The sequence below is a fragment of the Ascochyta rabiei genome, chromosome 8 (assembly GCF_004011695.2).
Source record: "Ascochyta rabiei chromosome 8, complete sequence".
In the NCBI taxonomy this organism is placed as follows: domain Eukaryota; kingdom Fungi; phylum Ascomycota; class Dothideomycetes; order Pleosporales; family Didymellaceae; genus Ascochyta; species Ascochyta rabiei.
This window is the reverse complement of record NC_082412.1, coordinates 365,404-385,405: the sequence shown is the minus strand read 5'-3', so window position 1 is coordinate 385,405 and position 20,002 is coordinate 365,404. Positions and strand designations below refer to the sequence as shown.

Genomic DNA, 20,002 nt, shown 5'->3' with positions numbered 1-20,002 from the left:
AGAGTATTTAGCAATCTTAAGCTGTAGTAGGTTAAAATAGAGCTTATATTTATTGTAGGAATTAGTATTATAACACTAGTAATCTATCCTAGTTAAGTAACGCAAGATAAGATAGATAGAGTACTTATTAATAAAACACGTAACCTAGCTTTTAGAGACTAGTTTTTAGGCTAGTAGTAACGCAAAATTCTATATTATCTCTTATATAGAAGGTAAGTAACAGCTAGTAAGTAATTCTATATACTTTACTAGCTCTATCTCTTATTATAGGTTAAGTTGTTGTTATTTAATAATCTTAGTTGCGTGTAATGCCTAAAGGCCTTAGTGTCTCTAAGCTAACATTAATCTATTAATACTAAACCTAGCTGCAACTTTGTTATACAAAAAATCCTCTCCTAGTTTTAAGGATTTAATTGCTTCTATTGCTAATTAAATTAGATCTATATTAGTTGTGTTGTGACGCGTTAAAGATTAGTGTATTTGGTGTTAGTGGGGCGTCACGCGAATCCGGGCATCACGCGCACGGACACGGTAGTAGGCTAAAGCAGCAGCAATTACCTTAGCAAGGTTCAAAGCTGACCGATGAGAACAGCCAAAGCATGAGTCAACTCGCTGTCTGGCGCCATTCGCCTGCTCTGCAAACGTTGATTTGTTGCTGGTCTTCTTGGCATGATTGTGGCAGTGCTCGGCATCGTGATCTCCGTATTGCAAAATACACATTACGGTAACAAAAAAGCATCGTCCCCGCAGACTCGTAGAGTTGCTAGTGGTCACCCACCTAACTACTAATCCGCCGGTATGTTGCTTAAATAGGGCTAAGCAAACGGGAAGCCTTGTTTTTAACGTCCTATGGTCGTATGTGAAGGCTAAAGAGAGTCTCGATATCTTTATTGTCACGTTTGAAAAGAACATCTCACATCGGTTGATAGGTGTTCGAGCTGCATCCTCCCTGAACAAACAACACCACACTGCCAGACGGCTTTCGTTTTCGACGCTCTTATGATGGCGTCCTCCTCCTTGGGTTGCGCATGTTAGAGAATTGCACCAAGATGGTGAACGAGTTTCTCAGTAAGCTAGTCCATGTAATCTTAGTCCATGTAATGTTTAGTTCATGTAATGTTTAGTCCATGTATTGTTTAGTACATGTAATGTTCAGTCCATGTGATGTTCAGGTCCATGTAATGTTCAGTCCATGTAATGTTTTAGTCCATGTGATTTCCAAGTCCATGTGATGTTTTCTCCAAATGGATGACGTGTCATTGGGTATCATTTTCCGCTACGCCTTTGCCTTTGCATGGCCCTCGTCTTTCTTCGCAGCCATCAGCTCACGGTAGGTATCGATGATGGTCTTTCGTTCTTCGCCCAGTTCCTCCCTCTTTCTCAGACTACCGACGGCGCTCGGGATGTTGTTTACGATGACCTTGGCTCCGTTCTTTACCTTGAAGATCTCTCTGGGTACTTTGGAGAAGGTGGGCGGCGCGTGCACCACATCGTGCAGACCTTTGCGTTGTTCACGTTTCTTCTCCAATGCCTCCCACTCATCCTCGCTGTGATTGTCGACCTCACCGACGACCTTCTTTCGTTTCAATGGCTTGCTCTTCTTGCCGTTTGCCCTCAGAGCAGGCGCCATGTCGTCGGTCTTGTCTTCCCAGATCAGAGCCTGTTCGTCGCGCTCTTCCTCGGCCAGCTCCTCCTCTTCTGCTTCCTTGTCGCGGATGCGGGCTTCTTCTTCGCGCCAACCGGCTTGCAGCTTCTTAAGCCGCTTTTCGTGTTTCGTTATACGGTGGTCTGGTGCGCCAGCGATCTTCTTGCCAGACTTGGATATGCCGGTCAGCGGCAGAGCGGCATCCACGCGCAAGCTGTATTCGGCCATGGACTCGCCAGGCTGGATCTTGGGGATGTGTTTCGCTTCGGCGGTAGCGTTCGCCTTTGTCATGGTGGGCTTGGACTCATCGTCTGAGCGTCCGGCCGCGGGCTGCTGGGCTGCGCGTTTTGCGGCAGCCTTCTGCTTCTTGGAGAGGACGACTCCGTCGTCCAGAGCGGAGCGCTTCTTGTTGGGGCCGCCTTGCGAAAAGGCCATGAGCCGCTGGAAGGCCTTTGGCGTGTCATCTTGGCCGTAACCCTCGACGTGAGCTACCTTTGGCTTTTTGGACTTTGCGTTCACATGGGCAGTCTTGCCTTTGCCGACGGGGAGGGGAGCGGCACGAGATGTGGGTGGGAGGTCGAAGCTGAGGAAGCGTTAGTACGCCGTGGGAACTGCGTCGACACAGCTTTTTGTGGACGAGGGCGGCATGCAACACGTACTCTGGCGCATCGCCGGCCTTGCGCTTGTGCTTGTGGGGCATGATCGGGGCGGTGTCTTGCTGTATGTGTCGCTCTGGTTCAGATGGCCGTTCGGACTCGGAATCCGAAAAAAACCCACGGCAGCCCTGCAGGGATCATGCGCTTGTGGTGCTAAGCTTTGGCCTTGGCTCCGGTGCAAGCGCACGTGCCCTCGTTGTTCCCTGTTCCTTGTTCCTTGTTCCTCGTTCCTCGTCTTCCCCGCCACAGCGTCATCGGCGCTATCCCGCTCTGGGGTCGACTCCGATGCGCAGATTGTGGCTTGCTCACGCTTGGACGCAATCGTGCTCGCAGCCTCGCACTGGCCGCTCGGCTCTGGGTCTGCGAAGCCCGGAGAAATCGTCTCGAGGAGGCTTCGCTACCCCGCAAATCCAGGCCTTCGCGCACGTATCAAGTGCTGTCTGCAACCATGATGCGGAGAGCCGTCCGCCAGTCTAACAACGGCGCTACACGGGCAGCCGCACGACACGGGCGAGGGCGAGACCGATTGTGCCATTTCCCAATCCTTGGTCTTGTCCCTCGATCGAGCCAGTACTGTGCCTGGCAGCTATCACACAGTTGGAACCTTGGCGCATCATGTCATGCTTACCTCGATCCACCCCAACACCAAGGCTGAGCGTGTGAGCGTGTGAGCGTGCACAGAAAACCTCATCACGGCCACTCAACACATGGGCGAACCATATTCTTTGCATCGGCACCGTGTCCATGATCGCTCATCTGTCTTCACGATAACCTCCCCCATGCCAGTTTTCGAGCCCTGACGCCAGACCGCCTTGCCCTCTGCAAACCACACGCCGATGATTCTCCTCGTGTTGCAAGCTTGAGGCTGCCAGCCTTCTGCAGGCCGCCCTTTGCAGTGTAGCCTGGCAAAGCGCTCGCACCTTGCAGTGTAGCATCGCAGAGCGCTCGCACCAATCAGACCCTCCGCTGCCGCGACGTGCCTCCAAGTAGCCCGTTGCGACAAGCCCGCCCGCTCTCAACGAGGTCGAGAGCATCAGATTACCACCTGGCCGCCCGCCACAAACGCTTGGAAGCTCAATCATGTGGAAGACGAATGCAGCGGCTACTGCTTTCCTCCCCCATCTTCACAATCAAACGCGTCTGACGGCGCGCGAAACAAACACAAATCACGCACGACCCAACGCCCGAATTCCCTCCAGCGCCATTGAACCCTGCCGTGCGCGACTTTTCATTCCTGCTACCGGAAGAGCATTTGCCAACTGCGGACCGTTCGTGGTTCAGCGGAGCTAGGTGCTGCGTCGGTCGCCCATTGACCCGCGGTCGGCATCACGACAGTCTGGATCGCCTCTGCACAAGTGTGGCGCTTTCTCCGAGCTTCGTTTCGGAAGGCAGTCTAGGACACGGACAGCCTGAGAGAGTTGGAGCCAGACCACATATACAGCTGTTTGGCCGTTGTTCCTAGAGTCGAGTTACCTCCAAGTCAGGTTGCACCTGCTTTTGCGTCTCTTGACCACCACGCGCACCATTACATCTGTCAGGGTCCAATCGCCTGCAGGGATAGTGACTCGTCACGTGGCCTAGCCGTCATGGCCTCCGACAACGCCGGGTTGCACTTCGCGTCACCCAGTGCCCAGCCGCTCTTGCACAACCACCTCACATCTGACTTTGACATCTCGCGGGCAAAAGACCCTTCGCCGAAAGACTTCTCCGCCGTGACAGAACGGGCCTTGGAGGATGGCGACACTTCTGATTTGGACAGCGACGCCTCGTTAGCATTCCACCCCACCTTCTGGGGCCGTTGTCTGATGGCGGTACGCAGGAGGCGGCCGTCTCTTCCACATGCAGGTTTTGAAGCTGCCCATCTACCAGCCTTTGAGAAGAGGAGGAGAGTAAGAAAGTACGTGTGGAGGAAGAGACATGGCGCATGGGCATGTCTAGGAGCAGTGGGCTTCGTCGTCTTCTTCTTGTAAGTGGTCCTCGTCAGCCGCGCACAACGAGTACACGGCCATGGCATCGGCAGTCTTTTGCCTTTACACCACCCTCTGCGGGGCTATGCCTTGCACACACTAACGATCCCAGTGGCTGCGTTCACGTTGTCAACGTCTTCCTCGGCTATCTCCCCCCGCTCCACGATGACCCTGCTGCCGTTGTCCTGGACTGGAACCGCCCCGATCAAGCCAACACAGACATGACCTCGTATCTGCTTGACATCACCAAAGACGTAACCCCTATCCCTTGCCACTCCCACAACGACTACTGGCGTCGTGTGCCCCTCTACGATGCTCTCCGCTGGGGCTGTTCTGGCGTGGAAGCCGACGTATGGCTCTTCAACGAAGATCTCTTTGTCGGTCATAGCACCCATGCACTCACCCAGGACCGTACCTTCCGCTCCATGTACGTGGACCCACTCGTCAAGATGCTTGACCACAAGAACGACAACACCACCCTGCTCTCCGCCGTGGACGTCAACGCAACCGCCAAAGTCGGCGTATTCGACACAGCACCAGCACACACCCTCGTGCTCCTTGTCGACTTCAAAAACGACGGCTCGCAAATCTTCCCCTATGTATCTAGCCAACTCTCCGCTTTGCGAGAAAAGGGCTACCTGACCTACTACGACGGCGAGAAGACGGTCCAGGGCCCTATCACCGTCGTCGCAACCGGCAACGCGCCCTTCGACATGGTAGCGGCCAACACGACCTACCGCGACATCTTCTTCGACGCGCCGCTCGACCGGCTGTACGTCGAGCCGCAAGGCGAAGAAGGCCAGGACCAGACGCAGTACGACGACCCGGCCGCCGCCAGCGCCGCACCCGTAAGCACCAGCGGCCAAGGTACCGTAGGCACAACGCCCAGCTCGCACTTTGACAGCAGCAACTCATTCTACGCCTCGACCAACTTCAAAAAGAGCGTCGGCCACATCTGGTTCGGCCGGCTGACGCCCAAGCAGCGCCACATCATCCGCGGCCAGGTCCAGGGCGCCCACGACCGCGGCCTCAAGGTCCGCTACTGGGACGCTCCCAAGTGGCCCATTGCCCTGCGCAACCGCGTCTGGTGGGACCTGGTCGATCTGGGCGTCGACTACATCAACGGCGACGATCTCGTCGGTATGACCAGGTTCGACTGGAGCGTTCATCGCCACTGGAGTTGGTTGGAGTAGATGAATGAAATGCATCATGCATGGTTGAGCGACCTTGTGTATGTCCTTGTACGACCTTTATGAGCATCACGATGGTGTTTGGTATTTTTTTTTAAAGGTCATCCCTCCTTTCGGTGTCTGTTAGGGGAGCGACACTCAGCGTTTGGGGGAGTAGCCTCCTTGGTAGACTAGCATTACACGTAGATGATCACAATCTTCATCCACGGTTCATGGTCCACTCCCACACCAAACTGTCATGCATCACCCAATCGGTGTTATTTCAGCTTTCATTCTTCATTCCTTCCTACAACGCTGCTACCAGGCCATGCCATCCCGCATCCAAGTCTCCCTCCTACGCAATATAAGCATACAACCCATCGTCCTCGCGCTCCAGAAACTCCTTCTCAATCAAGCGATCAATGTTGCGCTTGATCCCGCTCACCTCCAACGTGCCACGATTCCTCGTGGCCTTGATCGTCTCGGCCACCAGCTCGGCATGGCTGATGCGCTTCCGCGCCTTGAGGATGCGCACAATGGCTGCCTGCGTCTCGTAGTTGCGATCTGCCGCAACGCGCTCGTGGGTTTCTTTGTTCTCAGCGGCCGTCTCCTTGAGCTGCACCGTGTTGATCTTGATGCGGTACTTGGCATCGGTAAAGGTCGCGTTGAGCGTGAATGTGTCGGTGGCATTGATGTCCCGGCCCTTGGGGTGCTTGGTCAGTGGGCGGAGTTTCGCGCAGGCGAGGGACTGGAGCGTGCGGTTTAGTTCTGCCGGGGCTGAGATATGGGGTTAGCAGACGATAGGCGTACTAGAAGTGGGGAGCTTACGCAAGCCGGTGGCTTCTTTGAGGTAGTGGTAGTCGATGTGTTCGTCGGTTGGCCTGCCGTTGAAGAGGAGAAGGACAATGGCTTGGAAGGAGGATACTACCAACTCCTTGTTACCGTTGGGAAACTTGGCCTTGATCTGACAGTGTGCGAGGGCATGCTTGAGTTCAAGCTTGCGGCCAGAGTGCTTGGATTTGTAGTGTGCTTCGAACTTGTCAATGGCAGACTTGATCTCCGAAGGTATAATGACAGGAACTGTGGGGTACGTAGGCCAGGAGGATGCGGAGAGAATGCTGACATTCAGGTCGAGACTCTGCTTCTGTCCGCGTTCTTCACAGATCATCTTGTAAGAGGCCATCTCTTCACGTGAAAGCTCGATATCGCGGAACATCTGCTCCAGGTTGGCTGTGAAGCCCGCACCGCATTCTGCAGACAGTCAACATGGTATGTGATACGACTTTGAGCCAGAGACACTTACCGTTCTTAAGTCTTGACAGCATACTCCTCTCTGCGTCTGCACTCGCACTCCTGCCCATCAACAAACGCCTTGCCAAGTCCTTCTTGTAGAAAGCTTCGAACACCGCCTTGCCATGAACAAACCGGAACAGATCGAGGACTTGATCTAGCTGGTTATTGACCTCGGTATCTTCATCGAAAATGGCCTCCTCGTTGTCGTCCTCGGCCTCGGCTACCTCGACCTTGGTGGACGCCCTCCGGCTCAGCTGCGCAGGGATGGCCTTCGCGCCCCCTCGCAGCAGCATGTCGACGTACTTGGCGATCATTTCGCCCGTCTTGGAGTTGTCTGTGCCCCAACTTGCACTTGTCTTCTTCGTCTTGTTCATGAAGGTCTCGAAGGATTCGCGCAGGCCGTGGCCCATTTCGTCATTACGATGGAAGGACACTTTCCAGAAAGTGTCCAATTGTCGTTTGAGAGTCAGAAGCTGAACGACCATGTTCTCCTGCTCCTTCTCGTTGAACACAATGGCCGTGCCTTCGTCTTCGATCCACTTGGAGAAACCTGGCCGTAGCTTGTTACCCAGTCTACGTCGCTCAAGCAGCGAATACAGTAGCTCAAGATCTTCAATGGCATTCGCTTCCAAGAGATCCGCAAACTCGTCTTGGTTGACCAGCCTCTCCTCCTTTCTCGAGACGAGGTGGTCCTCCAACAGGGTAAGGAGATCACGCTTTGTGGTATTGGGCAGCCGGTAGAGGTCTGCCCTCTGCATCTCACGGTCCATAAGCGCCCTTGCACTTCGGACGTATTCAGACAACGACCTCTGCTCGCTTTCCACGTCCGCCCACTTCACGACATACTCCTGACTGAGCTCGAGCAGCCGCGGCTCAAAGTGTTGTGTGTAGACGTGCATGTCGTGCAACATGTCGACGGTCTTCTTGAACATGTCACTGTCCAGGTCGCCGCCCGTTCGATCGGCAGCGACCAGATCACATGCGCCGTCGACGATGCGTGGGTTGAGCTTGGCGTGTTCGAAGATGAGGGAGCGGAAGAGGCCGATTGAAGTATCGCGGAGAGACTCGTGGCGAGGGAGCAGGTACGACCGGTCGAGGTAGCAGAAGATCCAGTCGAGATACTGGGTCTGGTCGTGCCAGGTACTCCAGGCGTGTAGCGTTGCGCGCAGGACGTCGACGTTGGCTCGACCCAAGCTGTCCTTGACCTTTGTCTTCAGCGCTCCGCCCACATACTCGTTGCACTTGTTGACGAGCCTCTCCTTGACCTCACGTGCCATGTTCTGGCGGCACAGATTCTCGACGCCGCGGTACAGCTCCTCAAGGCTGAAGTCGATGTCGCCTTGCCTGAAGATGGTGTCGAGCGCGCCCTCGATCTTGTGCCAGGTCTGGTCGAGGAAGGCCTTGGGGTCGACTTTGCGCGTGGGCTTGAAGTTCTTGACCATCAGCCGCTTGGGTGCGGCATGGACGCCCATGTTCGGCCCCGTCTTGCGCAGCATGCCATTGCGGGGCTTCGCTGGGCTGTTATCGGGGCTGGAGGTCATGTCCACCACGTCTTTGCCATGCACTGCGCTCGCACGCTTGCTCGGGAAGCTGTACATGTCGGCGGTACTCATAGTGCCGGTGGTGGCTGTGGTGGCTGTGGTGGCTGTGGTGGCTGCGGTGCTGGTGGTGCTGGTGGTGCTGGTGGTGACGGGTGTGGCGGCTTCCCGGGGGGAGCTCTCGCGGCGGCTGCGTTTGCTGGTTGGAGAGAGCGGAGCGGTGGCGGTCGAGCTCGGCTTCTGCTGGGCAGTGAAGGACAGTTTCTGCTGGGTGGAAACCGAGTGCTTCCGTTTCAGCGTGCCAGCGTCGGCGGAGGACATCGAAGAGGCGGAGGCGGGTTGCCGTGCGGAGCTGTCGACGTCCGACACCTCAGTGAAGCTCGGCTGCTGTTATAGGATGACGCGCTACGCTAGTGCTGTAGCTGCATGATCACGATCATCATGGTTGCTGATATCGATAAGAGCTCTTCGATTCCTGATGGTTCACAAGGCTATCTGCAAAGTAGCATTCATTCCGGAACGCAGAACAAGTCTCTCCGGCTACGCGCCACTGATCTGGTTCTGTGCTTCCTACTTGCGCGCCTGCACGCTCTTCACGGAGCTACCGGCAATAAGGATTCCACTAGTTCGCACAGAGACGTGTGAAGAAGCAATTGAGATGGCAGGCATCTGGCATTTGATCACACACGAGAGATGTGTAATAAATAAAAAAATCCCCCACAACGCTTGCTCGCACTGCGGTCGGTATCGTGGAAACGCCGATGCGCCAGCGTGCTCTGCAGCCATGCGAGCGAAAAGGAGAAAAGGTGATGGAACAAAAAGCAACAGGCTCAGTAAATCATCCACCCGTATACCACCACACGCTCAGTCACCGAGGATGCTCTCTTCGTCAGCATCTCCTCCAGCCTCACCATTCTCATCGCCATCATTGCCTTGCTCGTCCGGCTCCGCATCCGCCATCTCCTCATCCTCGATCTCGTCACCGGGCACCTCCACCTCTTCTTCCTCTTCCTCGTCGCTCTCAATTACAATCTCCTCGCTCCTGCCCGCCTTCGCCGCTGGCTTGACGGGTGCCTTCTTGCTCGCCTTCTTCACAGTCCTGGATACATCGAGGTGGTTGACGACCTCCCTCCACGTCGGCGTCAAGTTTGCCTTGTTCCTCTCCATCCGCTTCTTGGCCGCCTCGCCCACCTCACCACCCAAGCTGCCCGCTAGGAAGGCGTGCACAATGCGCCCACCAAACACGCAGAGACGCTCTTCCGCCATGAGAAGGCGGACCTGCTTGTCTTCTTGAGTGCGTGTGTCTTCTGATTCTTCATCGTCCGACTCGGGCTCGTCGTCAGGGTCAATGGGATCATCGTCCACGTCGGGCTCTTCAAGACGCTTGTTGGCGAGCTTGGCGAGGTTGTTCTCCGTTGCGGTGAGGATCTGCATCAGGATCTTGACAGTCGGGGTATCGATGTCTTGAGCGAGAGCTTCCCAGTCGTCGCTCGTGTCATCCTCATCCCCTCTGGAGACACGGCCTTGTGCCTTCTTTGGCGTGACGCTGAGCTTCGACTTCTTGGTCTGAAGCGAGCGGAACATGTTGTAGATATCAAGAAGCAGGTTGGCAGCCTCGAGACGCACCTCGTCGGCGCCCTTGCGATTCTCAAGCATGGCCATGAGAGATCGTAAGCACGTATCCCGTCGCCCGACCAGGGTGGTGAGCTCGTCATCCGGCATCGCCGTGCCCTCTTCGATATGAACCAAGCATTCCCGACACTTCCACGCAAAGTATGTGAGCATCAGTGACATAGCGTGGCGGACGAGCGTGTCCTCGGCTTCGTTTGTGTCGGCGTCTAGATCGTCCGAGGGCAGGCCGCGGTCTAATATCTGTAAGATGGATACAATTGGCGGTGCGTCCGGGGCAGCCTTCTTGGATTTGCTTCTCGAGTTGGCAGGCACAATAATCTGGTCGAGCACCGCAGCATCAGAAGCCTTGCTCAGCTGCGCAATCTTCAAGACAATGTTCGAAACACCGGCTAGGATGTTTTCACCGAGGTTACCTCGTGCTGAAAGATCTTTGCCGCGCCGGAGTGCGTCGAACGTGTTGATCAGATCATCCCACAACGCTTGGATCTTGAGGCGGATTACTTCCTTGAGCTCGTCATTCTCCTGAGCATGCAATATGGAGCCAACAGCTTCTATTAGGACGCGCTCGTTGTGGTGTGTCAGGAACTGCTTGTTGATATCGTCCAGTAATGCGGTCAAGGCTGCGTTCTGTCGCAGCTCTTGGAAGACATCCAGACTGAGCTCACGCTCAAGACGGAGACACAGTGCTGCAGCCTCGGGCAGCGCACCAAACTTCTTCAGCAGATCGGGGATGAGCAATGTGAGTTTCCTCGCCATCTCTGCCTGCTCTTCCTGGTCGCTCTCGCGCTGAGCTTTCGTCCTCTTTCTGTCTGTCTGTGCTACTGCAAGACGCTGCAACCGAAGACGAACGACAGCGTTCAAGATGTCCAGTAGTACGGTCTCGTGCTTCTCCTCAAGCTGGCAGTTTTGTCGTAACATGGCCTCTGCATCATCGCCGGCGCCGTTCTGTGCCGTTTGTGTGTGATCGTAGAGAAGGTAACCCGCCAACACTTCCCACGATCTCATCTCAGGAACGGCCTCGTACAGCGCCTGAGCAGCTAGTGAGTACCGCGACTCGACACCAGCAGCGACCAACCCTAGTTCTGCACTTGCATGTGAGATGCGCTCAATCTGAGTTGGTAGCTCTACGTCGTCCTCATCATACGATAGAAGCTGGTCAACGAGACACTTGAGCTTCAGCCACTCCAGTCGAGGGTTCTGATACTCATCTTCTTCGTCCTCTGGTGATCCCAACGCTTCGTCGAGAGCTTCTTGGCCTCCCATATCGTCGACAATGGCCTCGTAGGCAGCGTTGACGTTCTCAGCAAAGAAGCCCACGACCGACTTGCGCACCTTGGTATCGGTATCGAAGATGAGCTTGCCGACCGAGTCAATGTCGTCTGGCTCGAGGAAGCCAGCCTCACGCAGGATATCTAGCAGGTCGACAGCCGCGGCACGCACATTGTTCTCAGCGTCTCGAGTCGCAATTTCAACGATTCGGGATCGGAAGCGTTCTGTAAACGTCTTCAGTCCAGCGAGCTTGTCTTTGTCACCGAACAGCCTCGCCAGCTGGTGCAGCACCTCGACGCGTGTAGGTGAGTTTGGATCTGAGAGGACCCAGCCAAGGTAGCGCAGATGGCTGCCGTCGAAGAACTTGTCTGGGTATGTGATGATCCAGTCTGCCAGCGCTCCAACGCAGTCCACTCTGATGTGGGGGTCCACGTCGCGGTATCGGTGGACGTACACCAGACTGAACCAGTCATTGAGTGCGCCGTCGACGGCCTCGAGCTTCGCGTTGTAGTCGTCGACCTCCTGGTTTGCTGCAGAGACACGAGCTTTGTTGACGCGCGACTTGTTCGCTTCAGACTCGCTTTGCCGCATCTTTTTCGCTGTGTTTTCGACAATGTCTGCGGCTGCCGAGGCGAGCGCTGTGGTAATGGCCAATGCTGCGACTGTAGCCGTGTGCCGGAAGGGCCGGTTGCCACTCGAGGACATGGCGCCAATCCAGACGGCCGTGTTCTCGAGCAGCTCCTGGTGCTCGTACATGAGTCCGGACTGGGCGATGCTCTGGACGAGCGTGAGGAAGAAGCGGTGCAAGGCGTGTCTGAACGCCTGGCCGCCGCCGTCCTTTGCTTTGGCGATGAGCGGATATTCGGTCACGTCTTGCGCCTGGAACTCTTCCTGGAGCTCTGCGACGCGACTCGGCGCGTTGTCCGGGTCGGCGATGTCGTCTTCGTCGATGCGCAGGCTGCAACCGGCGGCGCGCAGTACGAAGTTGACAATCTCGGCGACGGCTTGCGCCTCGTGCTCGTTGAATCGCGCGATCCAGCGCGCCGTGATGTCCTCGAGGCGGTCGCCGCTGGCAAAGACGTCGACTGCAGCGCGTCAGCTCTACTCGCTCGTGCACATGCTCGCCGTATGCTTACCGTAGAGCCCTTCCGTCTCGTGTGCAGCCAGAATGCTCTTGCGCACAGGTGCTTTGCGCGGCCGGCTTGCTTTCCTGGGCGCGCCTGTGGCGGGGCGCATCGCCAGCGTGACGCTCTTTCCATTGGTCTTTGCCTTCTTCGGCGCGGGGCGTTTTGCAGGCGTTTTGCCCTTGGTCCTGCGCCGCCGCTCCCTCAGTTCCTCTTCGTCTGGCTCGCCCTCGGTGCTCTCGTCGTCCTCTTCCGACGATGTTTCGTCCGCGTCTGGTCCGCTGTCGCTGTCGTTGTCGTTGTCGTTGTCGTTGTCGTTGTCGTCGCCACGCTTCCTCTTGCTGCTTCCCGTGGGACTGGCGCCCGGCGTGAACTTTTCGGGCTTCTTCGTCACGCGTCCGGACTTGCGTCGCGCGCTCGCCGAGGGGGCGTCGCCGGCCTCAGACGCCGCAACTGCCGCGCTCATGGTGCTTGCGCGCTGTGTGGCGTGGTGGGTTGGCAGGAAAGTAGCAAGGCCGAGGGCAAAGGCGCGTCGAGCTCAATGGCAGCTGTGATGTTGAGGGGAGCTTGGTACAGGCGCGTCGAGCTCAATGGCAGCTGTGATGTTGAGGGGAGCTTGGTACAGGCGCGTCGAGCTCAATGGCAGCTGTGATGTTGCGGGGAGCTTGGTGCAGGCGCGTCTCGCGGTTTGGTCCTAGCTCAACAACCCGCGTCATGGCACCGCCTCGCTCGATTTTGACAATGACCATGGCACCCTCGCTCGATTTTGTCAATGACCATGGCACCCTCGCTCGATTTTGTCAATGGCCATGGCACCCTCGCTCGATCTTGACAATGGCCAGCCATGTCCTCCGCAGTTCCCACTTCCCGACTCCTCGGTCCATTTCGAACACTCGTAGTTGTGAAGCACACGATCGAGGGCAAGCGGAGAAGAAAATCATACAAGGTGCACGACACCAATCTTGCAAATTCCCATCCCACCAAGTCAACCAACGATGAGGATATATACACCTACCGACCCTTCCCCCAGAGATGCATCGCAAACATGTACAAACCACGCCGTCCTGCTTGCACCACCCGCACGCCTCACACGGCGCTCGCTAGCAAACGCTCTCTCAACACGGCAAGAGGCAGTTCATCCGAGTCCTGAACCACCTCGGCTTCCTAGTCCGCTGTAGGCATGCTCTCCACCTCCTCGCTCAACGCTCTCCAGTTGTCTGCCTGCAGCTCCGCATACTTGACGCGCTCTTGACTCCATTCCTGGTGGAGCCGCGAGACGTGGTACTGGCTCTTTTGGAAGTAGACGAGTTCGTCGCGTATGCATTCCTTGATGAAAACGCCGCGGGCGTGTTGTTGGACGATCGAGTCCTTGTCCTGTGAAGAGTCAGCCTGAGCCTGTACGCACAGATGGGCTGAATGCTCGACTTACCCTGGAAATGGCGTCTTCCACCTTCTCCGCTTCGCCGGGCTTGATCAACTCGGCTGGCTTGTTTCTGATGTTCTGCAGCTTCGTCTCGTTGTTGGCTATCCGCCTCTCAAGCGCTGGGATGTTGTCCTTTGCATACTTGTCCCGGCGATCAAACATGTCCCGTAGACTGACCAGTGCGTCTCGTTGCCTCTTGAGATCCTCGAGCACACCTTCCTCCCATCCCCGTGCCTCGTCTTCGAGCAGCTGTTTCGACTGATCCAAATGTCTAGCTGTCGACTTCAGGCCCTCGTTCAGCAGCGGGACGTCATTGGTATCAACAGCGTACGTCTCTTGTGAGATTTCTGTAAGGGAGCCGAGGGCTTGCGAGAAGCGGAGGTATTCAGCAGCCATACCTTCGTTGCGTCTTGTGAGTCGCTCCATCATGCTGCAGAGGTGGATGTAGGTTTCCGCGCTTCGACGCACACCCGACCGGACTGTATCGCTGAGTTCGGGGAGGGTCTTGGGGAGAGAGTCCTCGAGGTCTGGCGGCAGAGTCTTGCCGGTGAATTCTTCTTGAACGGACAGGTTCGCCTGTTTTCGCCAGACGGAGAGCTCCTGTGTTCTGTCAGCTCGGTGCAGATCGGTAGAGCAGCCAGCAGGCTTACGGTAGGTACTGTGAGAAACATGACGACGAGCTGCTCTTGCGCAAGAACAGGGTGGCGAACAAGCGCATTTGTAAAGCGGACCAAGCCTTTCCTTCGTTTCTCGAGGAAGCTCGCATCAGCGGCTATAGGGTTGCCATTGACTAAGAACTTTCAACATCTATCGTAACAGGGACTGGATGGTTACTCACTGCCGACTCTCTTGGGAGGTAACAGAGGCAGCTGCCTAAAGGGAAAGCGCTTGTGCAGGCAGTCGAGTAACCAGACAAAGTCACTGTATCTGCGGACGACCTTGTTCGCACGGCGGTTGCTCCCGACTTCGTAGTTGCGGTGTTGGAACATGAACAGGCCTTCCTTCTCGGCGATGGCGGTGATGGTAATGATCTCTTCGTTGCCAGATCCGCCTGGAAGCCGACCGAGGGAGCCGCTCAGTCCAGACGGGGCGCTAGCACCGCCGTGGTGACCTGCTGGCGCGTCCTGGAAGCCGCCCGAGCTGAGATCTGGAGCGCTGTATGGCGCGCTGGAGCCTCCGCCATAGCCGCCCCAGCCACCGTCACTGGGGAGTGAGCTGGGAGGTGGAGCAGCAGCCTGCGGCGTGGTCTGGTCGGTCGCAGAGTGTGTCGTGAACTGGCTCGTTGTGCGCGGAGTGGGATGAGGGGTGGTGCCGTTTGTTTGTGCAGGCACCGAGGGGTAGCTGTTGTGGTTGTGTCCGTTGTGCAGGTCCGGGCTGCCCCAGGGATCTGCCTCCGGGTCGCCAAAGGACTGCTTGCGGAAGGGCGCGCGCGACCTGCCCGGGCTCGGTGTGTGCTGGTCGGGGAGCGGCCGCGGCATGGGCGGCGTGGGGGGTGGCTGCTCTTGCGGCGCGGGCGCCGGTGGTTCGGGCCTGGACGCGTTGGGCAGCGGTACGGACGGCGTGGGGAGGTTGCGCTTGCGCTCGTCCACGCTGTCGAGCGTGACGTCGTCGCCTTCCTGCGCGAGGCCCACGAGTGCGAAGAGCACGTTGAACTCATTCCGGCCCAGTCCCGCGGCGCCCTGGCCAGGCTGCGCTACCACGTCCAGGATCTGGGACTGTGTGTCGCTCGGCAGCCCGCTCGCGCTCAGGAGCTTCCTGACGTCGTCCATGCTGATGCTGCTGCCGCCAGCGCCGTCCGCTGCATGGAGCAGGGCGTCGAAGGCGTCGATGTAGGCGTCGGGCACGTCCGAGGCGGGCAGCAGCGACTTGACCAGCGAGCCGCGGTCGCCTTTCTTGGGGGTCGGGAACGCCCATGGCGAGTCGTTGGCGTCGAAGCCGTCGTCAAACAGGCCGCTGCTCGACTTGCCCGCCGCCTTCTGGTCGTCGTCGTCGAAGAGGCCGGCCGACGGCTTGGAGCGCGACGGCACGTCGTCATCGCCGAACAGGGACATTGTCGTCTCGAGGTGCACGCGCAATGCTTCTGCAAGAAGCCGCAGGTTGCAGGTGGCAGGTGGCAGGTGGCAGGTGGCAAGTGGCAAGTGGCAGGTGGCAAGTGGCAAGTGGCAAGTGAGGACGGAGAGAGACCCTAGAGCGCGACAGACCAGACGAGAGGCGCCCGAGGTGAGGATAGCAGATAGCACGAGCACTCGCGCTGTGTCGACATGCGGCGAGCTGTGCCTTGAACGGCCCGCGGCTAGAGGAGCTTGGACTCTTTGGGGGTGGCTGGTGCATGCACCTCGTATCTTGCATCCCCGTCTCGAACGTCGCCGAGTGCATGTTGTCTTGACAGACACTTCACTCTATAGCGTATTTGGGTCTGCTACCTGTCGTCTTGACAGCTCATCTTCATGGCTAGTGATGCTTCACTCTATAGCGTGTTTGGGTCTGCTACCTGTCGTCTTGACAGCTCATCTTCATGGCTGGTGATGCTTCACTCCATCGCACGTGTTTGCGTCTGCTACATGTCGTCTTGACAGCTCATCTTCATGGCTAGTGATGCTTCACTCTACGCACGTGTTTGGGTCTGCTACCTATCCACAAACACAACCTCTCCTCCACGTTACTCGAAAACCTAACTAGGAAGCCGAGTCTCGTGACATCGGCGGGTATACAAAGAACATCTAGCCCCTCCCTGCGGGGCCTCCCACAGCCCTTTTTTCATTCAGAGTCCGGTGAATGCGCCAAGATCTATGCGAATGCTGTCATCTCTCCGTGTCCGCTAATGCGCCGTTGAAAACATTTGGGTATACAAGCTATCGACGCTGAAAACGCATCGAGGATATGAACAGAGAAGTACAAAGGATCGTCCCCCAGCCCGCGCTACCTGTCGTGGTTGGTGGATGTGTGCTGCTGGTTCGACGATCCCTGTGGTGAGGCAGGGTCCAGCAGCGGTGTAGGACTCTGTATCTCTTCCGCCAGACTGGTCGGAGAGACGGGTGGGTGGGCCGTGAGTCCCCCAGCTCGCGGCGTGTACCGTCTGCCCGCGTTGCGATTCGAGTTTGCAGAAGCAGCCGGCTGGACCACTTCACTCGACTGCATCGTCTGGTCAGAGTGTGCGGGCGAAGGCAGGTCTGGCTGCTCTTCGATGGTCGTTGGTATCCTCGCAATTTGAATACCAGCAGTCGTAGACACCTCGCTGGGATGAAACTGCTGCTGCTGCTGCTGCTGTTGCTGCTGTTGCTGCTGTTGCTGTTGAAGCAAGTCTGGAGACCACGTCTGCCCACGTGGCTGGGCTGGGATGATCGTGACAGGCAGGTTCATCTCCGAGTTTTTAGCACACTTCTTCTTCGACCTGAACCTTTCGCCCTGTTGTGCAGCAAACGTGCCAAGCCGGTCTGACAATGCCAGTCCGTTGTAATGGCGCGGTGGAATGTTGGCGTGCACTTCATCGACAGCAAGAGGTTCGATGATCTGGCCTCTCTGCAGCTCCTGTGGTGGTGCGCGTCCCTTCCTTGCAAATGGGCTGGCCATGGCCTGCCACTTCCATCTGCTGCTACTGGCGGGTGCCTCTGGGTCTGTGGCACCCTTTTCAGGGTCGTCGGCATTGGCCGGCTGGCCAGTGCTCTCTTGCGGCTCAGACGGTCTCTGCGCTTGCGCTCCTTCCGGCGTGAGTCGGACTTCAACCGATGTTGGTTGGCGAATAGGTGGTGTTTCGTTGATGGGATGGTATCGTACTGTGTAGACAGTGGAGTCTGCACTTGTCGTGTCCGTCCGGCTGACTGGCGAGGCAATAACGGGAACAGCTGGGACCAGAGGTGGGCTCTGGACGCGCACATAGGCGCTGGAACTACGGTCCCCACGACGGGTAGATTCAGACCGTCTGTGCACTGGTGGTGGAGCGGGAATATGGATGCTTCGCTTCTTGCGAGCTTCTGCACGTGGCGACTCGGTCATCTTTCGTCCCAGCCTCTGAGCAAGCTCACCGACGCGGCCCGTTTGACCTGAAGCAAATGCACTAAGACTGAAACCGCCGCCACCGCCGCCGCCGCCCTTCTTTTCGTTCTCAGACGGATTGCGCTTCGAATAGGGCCAGTTTGCGGATTTGGAAGATGTGGTGTTGTCGAGCATGTCGTCTCCATCGTAGATCTCCCTTCCTAGGATTCCGTCCTTCCTTTCTTCTCTTTCTAGTGCTTCAATGCGCTCGACCCACTCCCAAACAATGACACTGGCGGCTGCTGCTCCGACCCAACGGAAGTAGTCGCCCCAGCCCGCGATGGTGTAGTTGGCAATGTCGGTGATGAAGAAGACGACGGGGGTGAGTATGGCGATGATGGAGAGCAGGGCGACGACGGTCATGTTCCACATCATGGAGTGGTAGAAGGCGTACCGGCGCTTTGTGATGGTGTAGTAGAGGACCCAGGCGGCGTACAGCATGCTGAGCGACAGCTGGAAGAGGTAGCTCAGGGCGGGGATGGCGGTGTCGAAGTGTGCCGGGCGGGCGCTGTTCTCGTAGGGGCCGAAGCTGTTGAGGGAGCTGAAGGTGATGTCGAGCAGGATCAGGGCGAAGCCGACCCACTTGATGATGACCTTTTCCTTGTGGCGGGGGAACAGGCGGATCAGGGTCTGGACCTGTGCCAGCCAGAGGAAGATGTCGGAGATGATGCGCGAGGCCTTGATCTCCATGCCGGAGACGACCTGGTCACGCAGCTCCATGGCGTCGATGAAGCCCTCGGCGTACTGGCGGCCGGCGATCTTGAAGGTGTCGGCGGTGGCCAGGGTCAGCGACACGGCCACGGTCAGGGCGGCGACCTTTTGCAGCCACGGACGGCTGCCCACGCCGATGATGGAGCCGCTGCCCGAGGCGCCGCTGATCATGCCACGCCTGCCCATGAGGCCTGAGCGGCCCGAGGCGTTGCCAACGAAGAAGGTGCGCGGGGTGATGATGAGCATGATGACGAGCATCCAGGAGATGACGGTGGCGGCGCCGGTCGCGTAGGCCTGCGGGGTGATGGAGGCGTGGAAGGGGTCTCTGATGTCGGCGACGCTGAGGACCTGGCCGGTGCCATCGCTGTCGGCGCCCTGCGAGGCCGAGGTGCACTGGGGGCGGAAGACGGCGTTGGTGGTGAGGGTGATGGTGTTGCCGGGGCCGAGCTCGATGACGCCGAACTCGGGCAGCTTGTAGGACGGACAGTGCTGCGAGCGGGCGTCGGTCGTGTCGCGGGCGGCAGTCGAGGGCGCGGGCGTGGGCGTGGCGGCAGGCGTTGCGGTCGCGGTCGCGGTCGTGGTCGCGATGCTCACGTAGGGACTGCTGGCGTCACGCAGCTCCAGCACGGGCGTCGCCCCTGTCCACGACACGCCCATGGCCGGCAGCATGGCGACGAGTTATACCGGTCCAGCAGCAGCGGGTGCCTGCGTGTGTGCTCCCATGGGTGGGTGGGTGGGTGTGCAGCCGGTTGGGTGGGCGTGCGTGTGCGTGTGCGTGTGCGTGAGTGTGAGTGTGGGCGTGGGCGTGGGCGTGGGCGTGAGCGTGGGCGTGGGCGTGCGGGTGCGGGTGCGGGCGCGGGCGAGCGAGAGGAGCGCTCGATGAGATGAGATGCGCGGCGGGCAAAGGGTGAGACCAAGGCGCGCTGGGCAAAGACAAGCACTCGAGCACCGGCAGCTGCCACATGCGCCATCTGTTCCCGGCCGTCCAGGCCAGCAGCTCCTAGCCGAAACCACGGGGCGTCCGACCCACCCATGCCTCACACCCGACTCGACGCTCGGCGCACTCCAGACGTCGCACTGTCGCAGCACCGTTTGCCCCAGCGAAGAGCCGCAAGAGCGACCGCGGCCACGCTGTCTCTGTCGCGGCACCGTCTGCCCCGGCGAAGAGCCGCAAGAGCCGCCGCGACCACGCTGTCTCGGTCGCCGCCCTGCCTGCTTGCGTGCAGCGCCCTGCCTTTTGCAGCACATGCGCCGACTCCATGCTCGCACCAACACGCCTGCGCTGCTCGCTGCTCGCTGGACTTTGAACTTTGTCCGGTCCAACCCGGGTCCACCCAATAAGCTGCCCGGCCCTGGCTGACTCGCGCCCTCGTGTTCTGGCTCGCGGCGCCGCCAGCCAAGAAGAAGAAGCTTGCCCCGCCGAGCCAGCGCCAGTGCGCAAACACGACAGTGCATTTCCGCTTAGAACACACACACCACGTGCACCCCTATCAGCGGCAACGAGACACGAGCACCATCGCCCTCGCCATCGCCATCGCCATCC

The 20,002-nt window shown here is 58.0% G+C and overlaps 6 protein-coding genes across 6 annotated transcripts, besides 9 other annotated features; 1 reads left to right on the top strand and 5 right to left on the bottom strand.

Annotated features, from left to right (window-relative positions):
- Positions 1-534: part of a mobile genetic element that runs on past the window's edge.
- A 742-nt stretch (positions 535-1,276) lies between these two features.
- EKO05_0005278 (uncharacterized protein) lies at positions 1,277-2,345 on the bottom strand (the record flags this gene model as incomplete). Its single annotated transcript, XM_038940046.1, has 2 exons — positions 1,277-2,228; positions 2,305-2,345. 2 exons carry the CDS (start codon positions 2,343-2,345, stop codon positions 1,277-1,279), a joined length of 993 nt encoding a protein of 330 aa, XP_038798299.1.
- A 152-nt stretch (positions 2,346-2,497) lies between these two features.
- Positions 2,498-2,533: a tandem repeat.
- A 1,354-nt stretch (positions 2,534-3,887) lies between these two features.
- Positions 3,888-5,461, top strand: EKO05_0005277 (Altered inheritance of mitochondria protein 6; the record flags this gene model as incomplete). Its single annotated transcript, XM_038940143.1, has 2 exons — positions 3,888-4,267; positions 4,381-5,461. 2 exons carry the CDS (start codon positions 3,888-3,890, stop codon positions 5,459-5,461), a joined length of 1,461 nt encoding a protein of 486 aa, XP_038798298.1.
- A 331-nt stretch (positions 5,462-5,792) lies between these two features.
- EKO05_0005276 (uncharacterized protein) lies at positions 5,793-8,589 on the bottom strand (the record flags this gene model as incomplete). Its single annotated transcript, XM_038939986.1, has 3 exons — positions 5,793-6,214; positions 6,266-6,688; positions 6,741-8,589. The coding sequence occupies 3 exons, from the start codon at positions 8,587-8,589 to the stop codon at positions 5,793-5,795; spliced, it is 2,694 nt and encodes an 897-aa protein (XP_038798297.1).
- A 543-nt stretch (positions 8,590-9,132) lies between these two features.
- Positions 9,133-12,759, bottom strand: EKO05_0005275 (cohesin complex subunit; the record flags this gene model as incomplete). Its single annotated transcript, XM_038939992.1, has 2 exons — positions 9,133-12,254; positions 12,306-12,759. 2 exons carry the CDS (start codon positions 12,757-12,759, stop codon positions 9,133-9,135), a joined length of 3,576 nt encoding a protein of 1,191 aa, XP_038798296.1.
- Positions 12,576-12,617: a tandem repeat.
- A 698-nt stretch (positions 12,760-13,457) lies between the features above and the next one.
- Positions 13,458-15,767, bottom strand: EKO05_0005274 (Sorting nexin mvp1; the record flags this gene model as incomplete). The annotated part of the gene is made up of 4 exons (XM_038940167.1): positions 13,458-13,667; positions 13,723-14,316; positions 14,367-14,506; positions 14,555-15,767. 4 exons carry the CDS (start codon positions 15,765-15,767, stop codon positions 13,458-13,460), a joined length of 2,157 nt encoding a protein of 718 aa, XP_038798295.1.
- Positions 15,768-15,808: 41 nt separating this feature from the next.
- Positions 15,809-15,881: a tandem repeat.
- A 754-nt stretch (positions 15,882-16,635) lies between these two features.
- EKO05_0005273 (pH-response regulator protein palH/rim21) lies at positions 16,636-19,128 on the bottom strand (the record flags this gene model as incomplete). Its single annotated transcript, XM_038945957.1, has 1 exon — positions 16,636-19,128. The coding sequence occupies one exon, from the start codon at positions 19,126-19,128 to the stop codon at positions 16,636-16,638; it is 2,493 nt and encodes an 830-aa protein (XP_038798294.1).
- Positions 16,967-17,007: a tandem repeat.
- Positions 17,783-17,805: a tandem repeat.
- Positions 18,526-18,557: a tandem repeat.
- Positions 18,955-19,045: a tandem repeat.
- Positions 19,129-19,160: 32 nt separating the features above from the next.
- Positions 19,161-19,321: a tandem repeat.
- Positions 19,322-20,002: the final 681 nt, after the last annotated feature.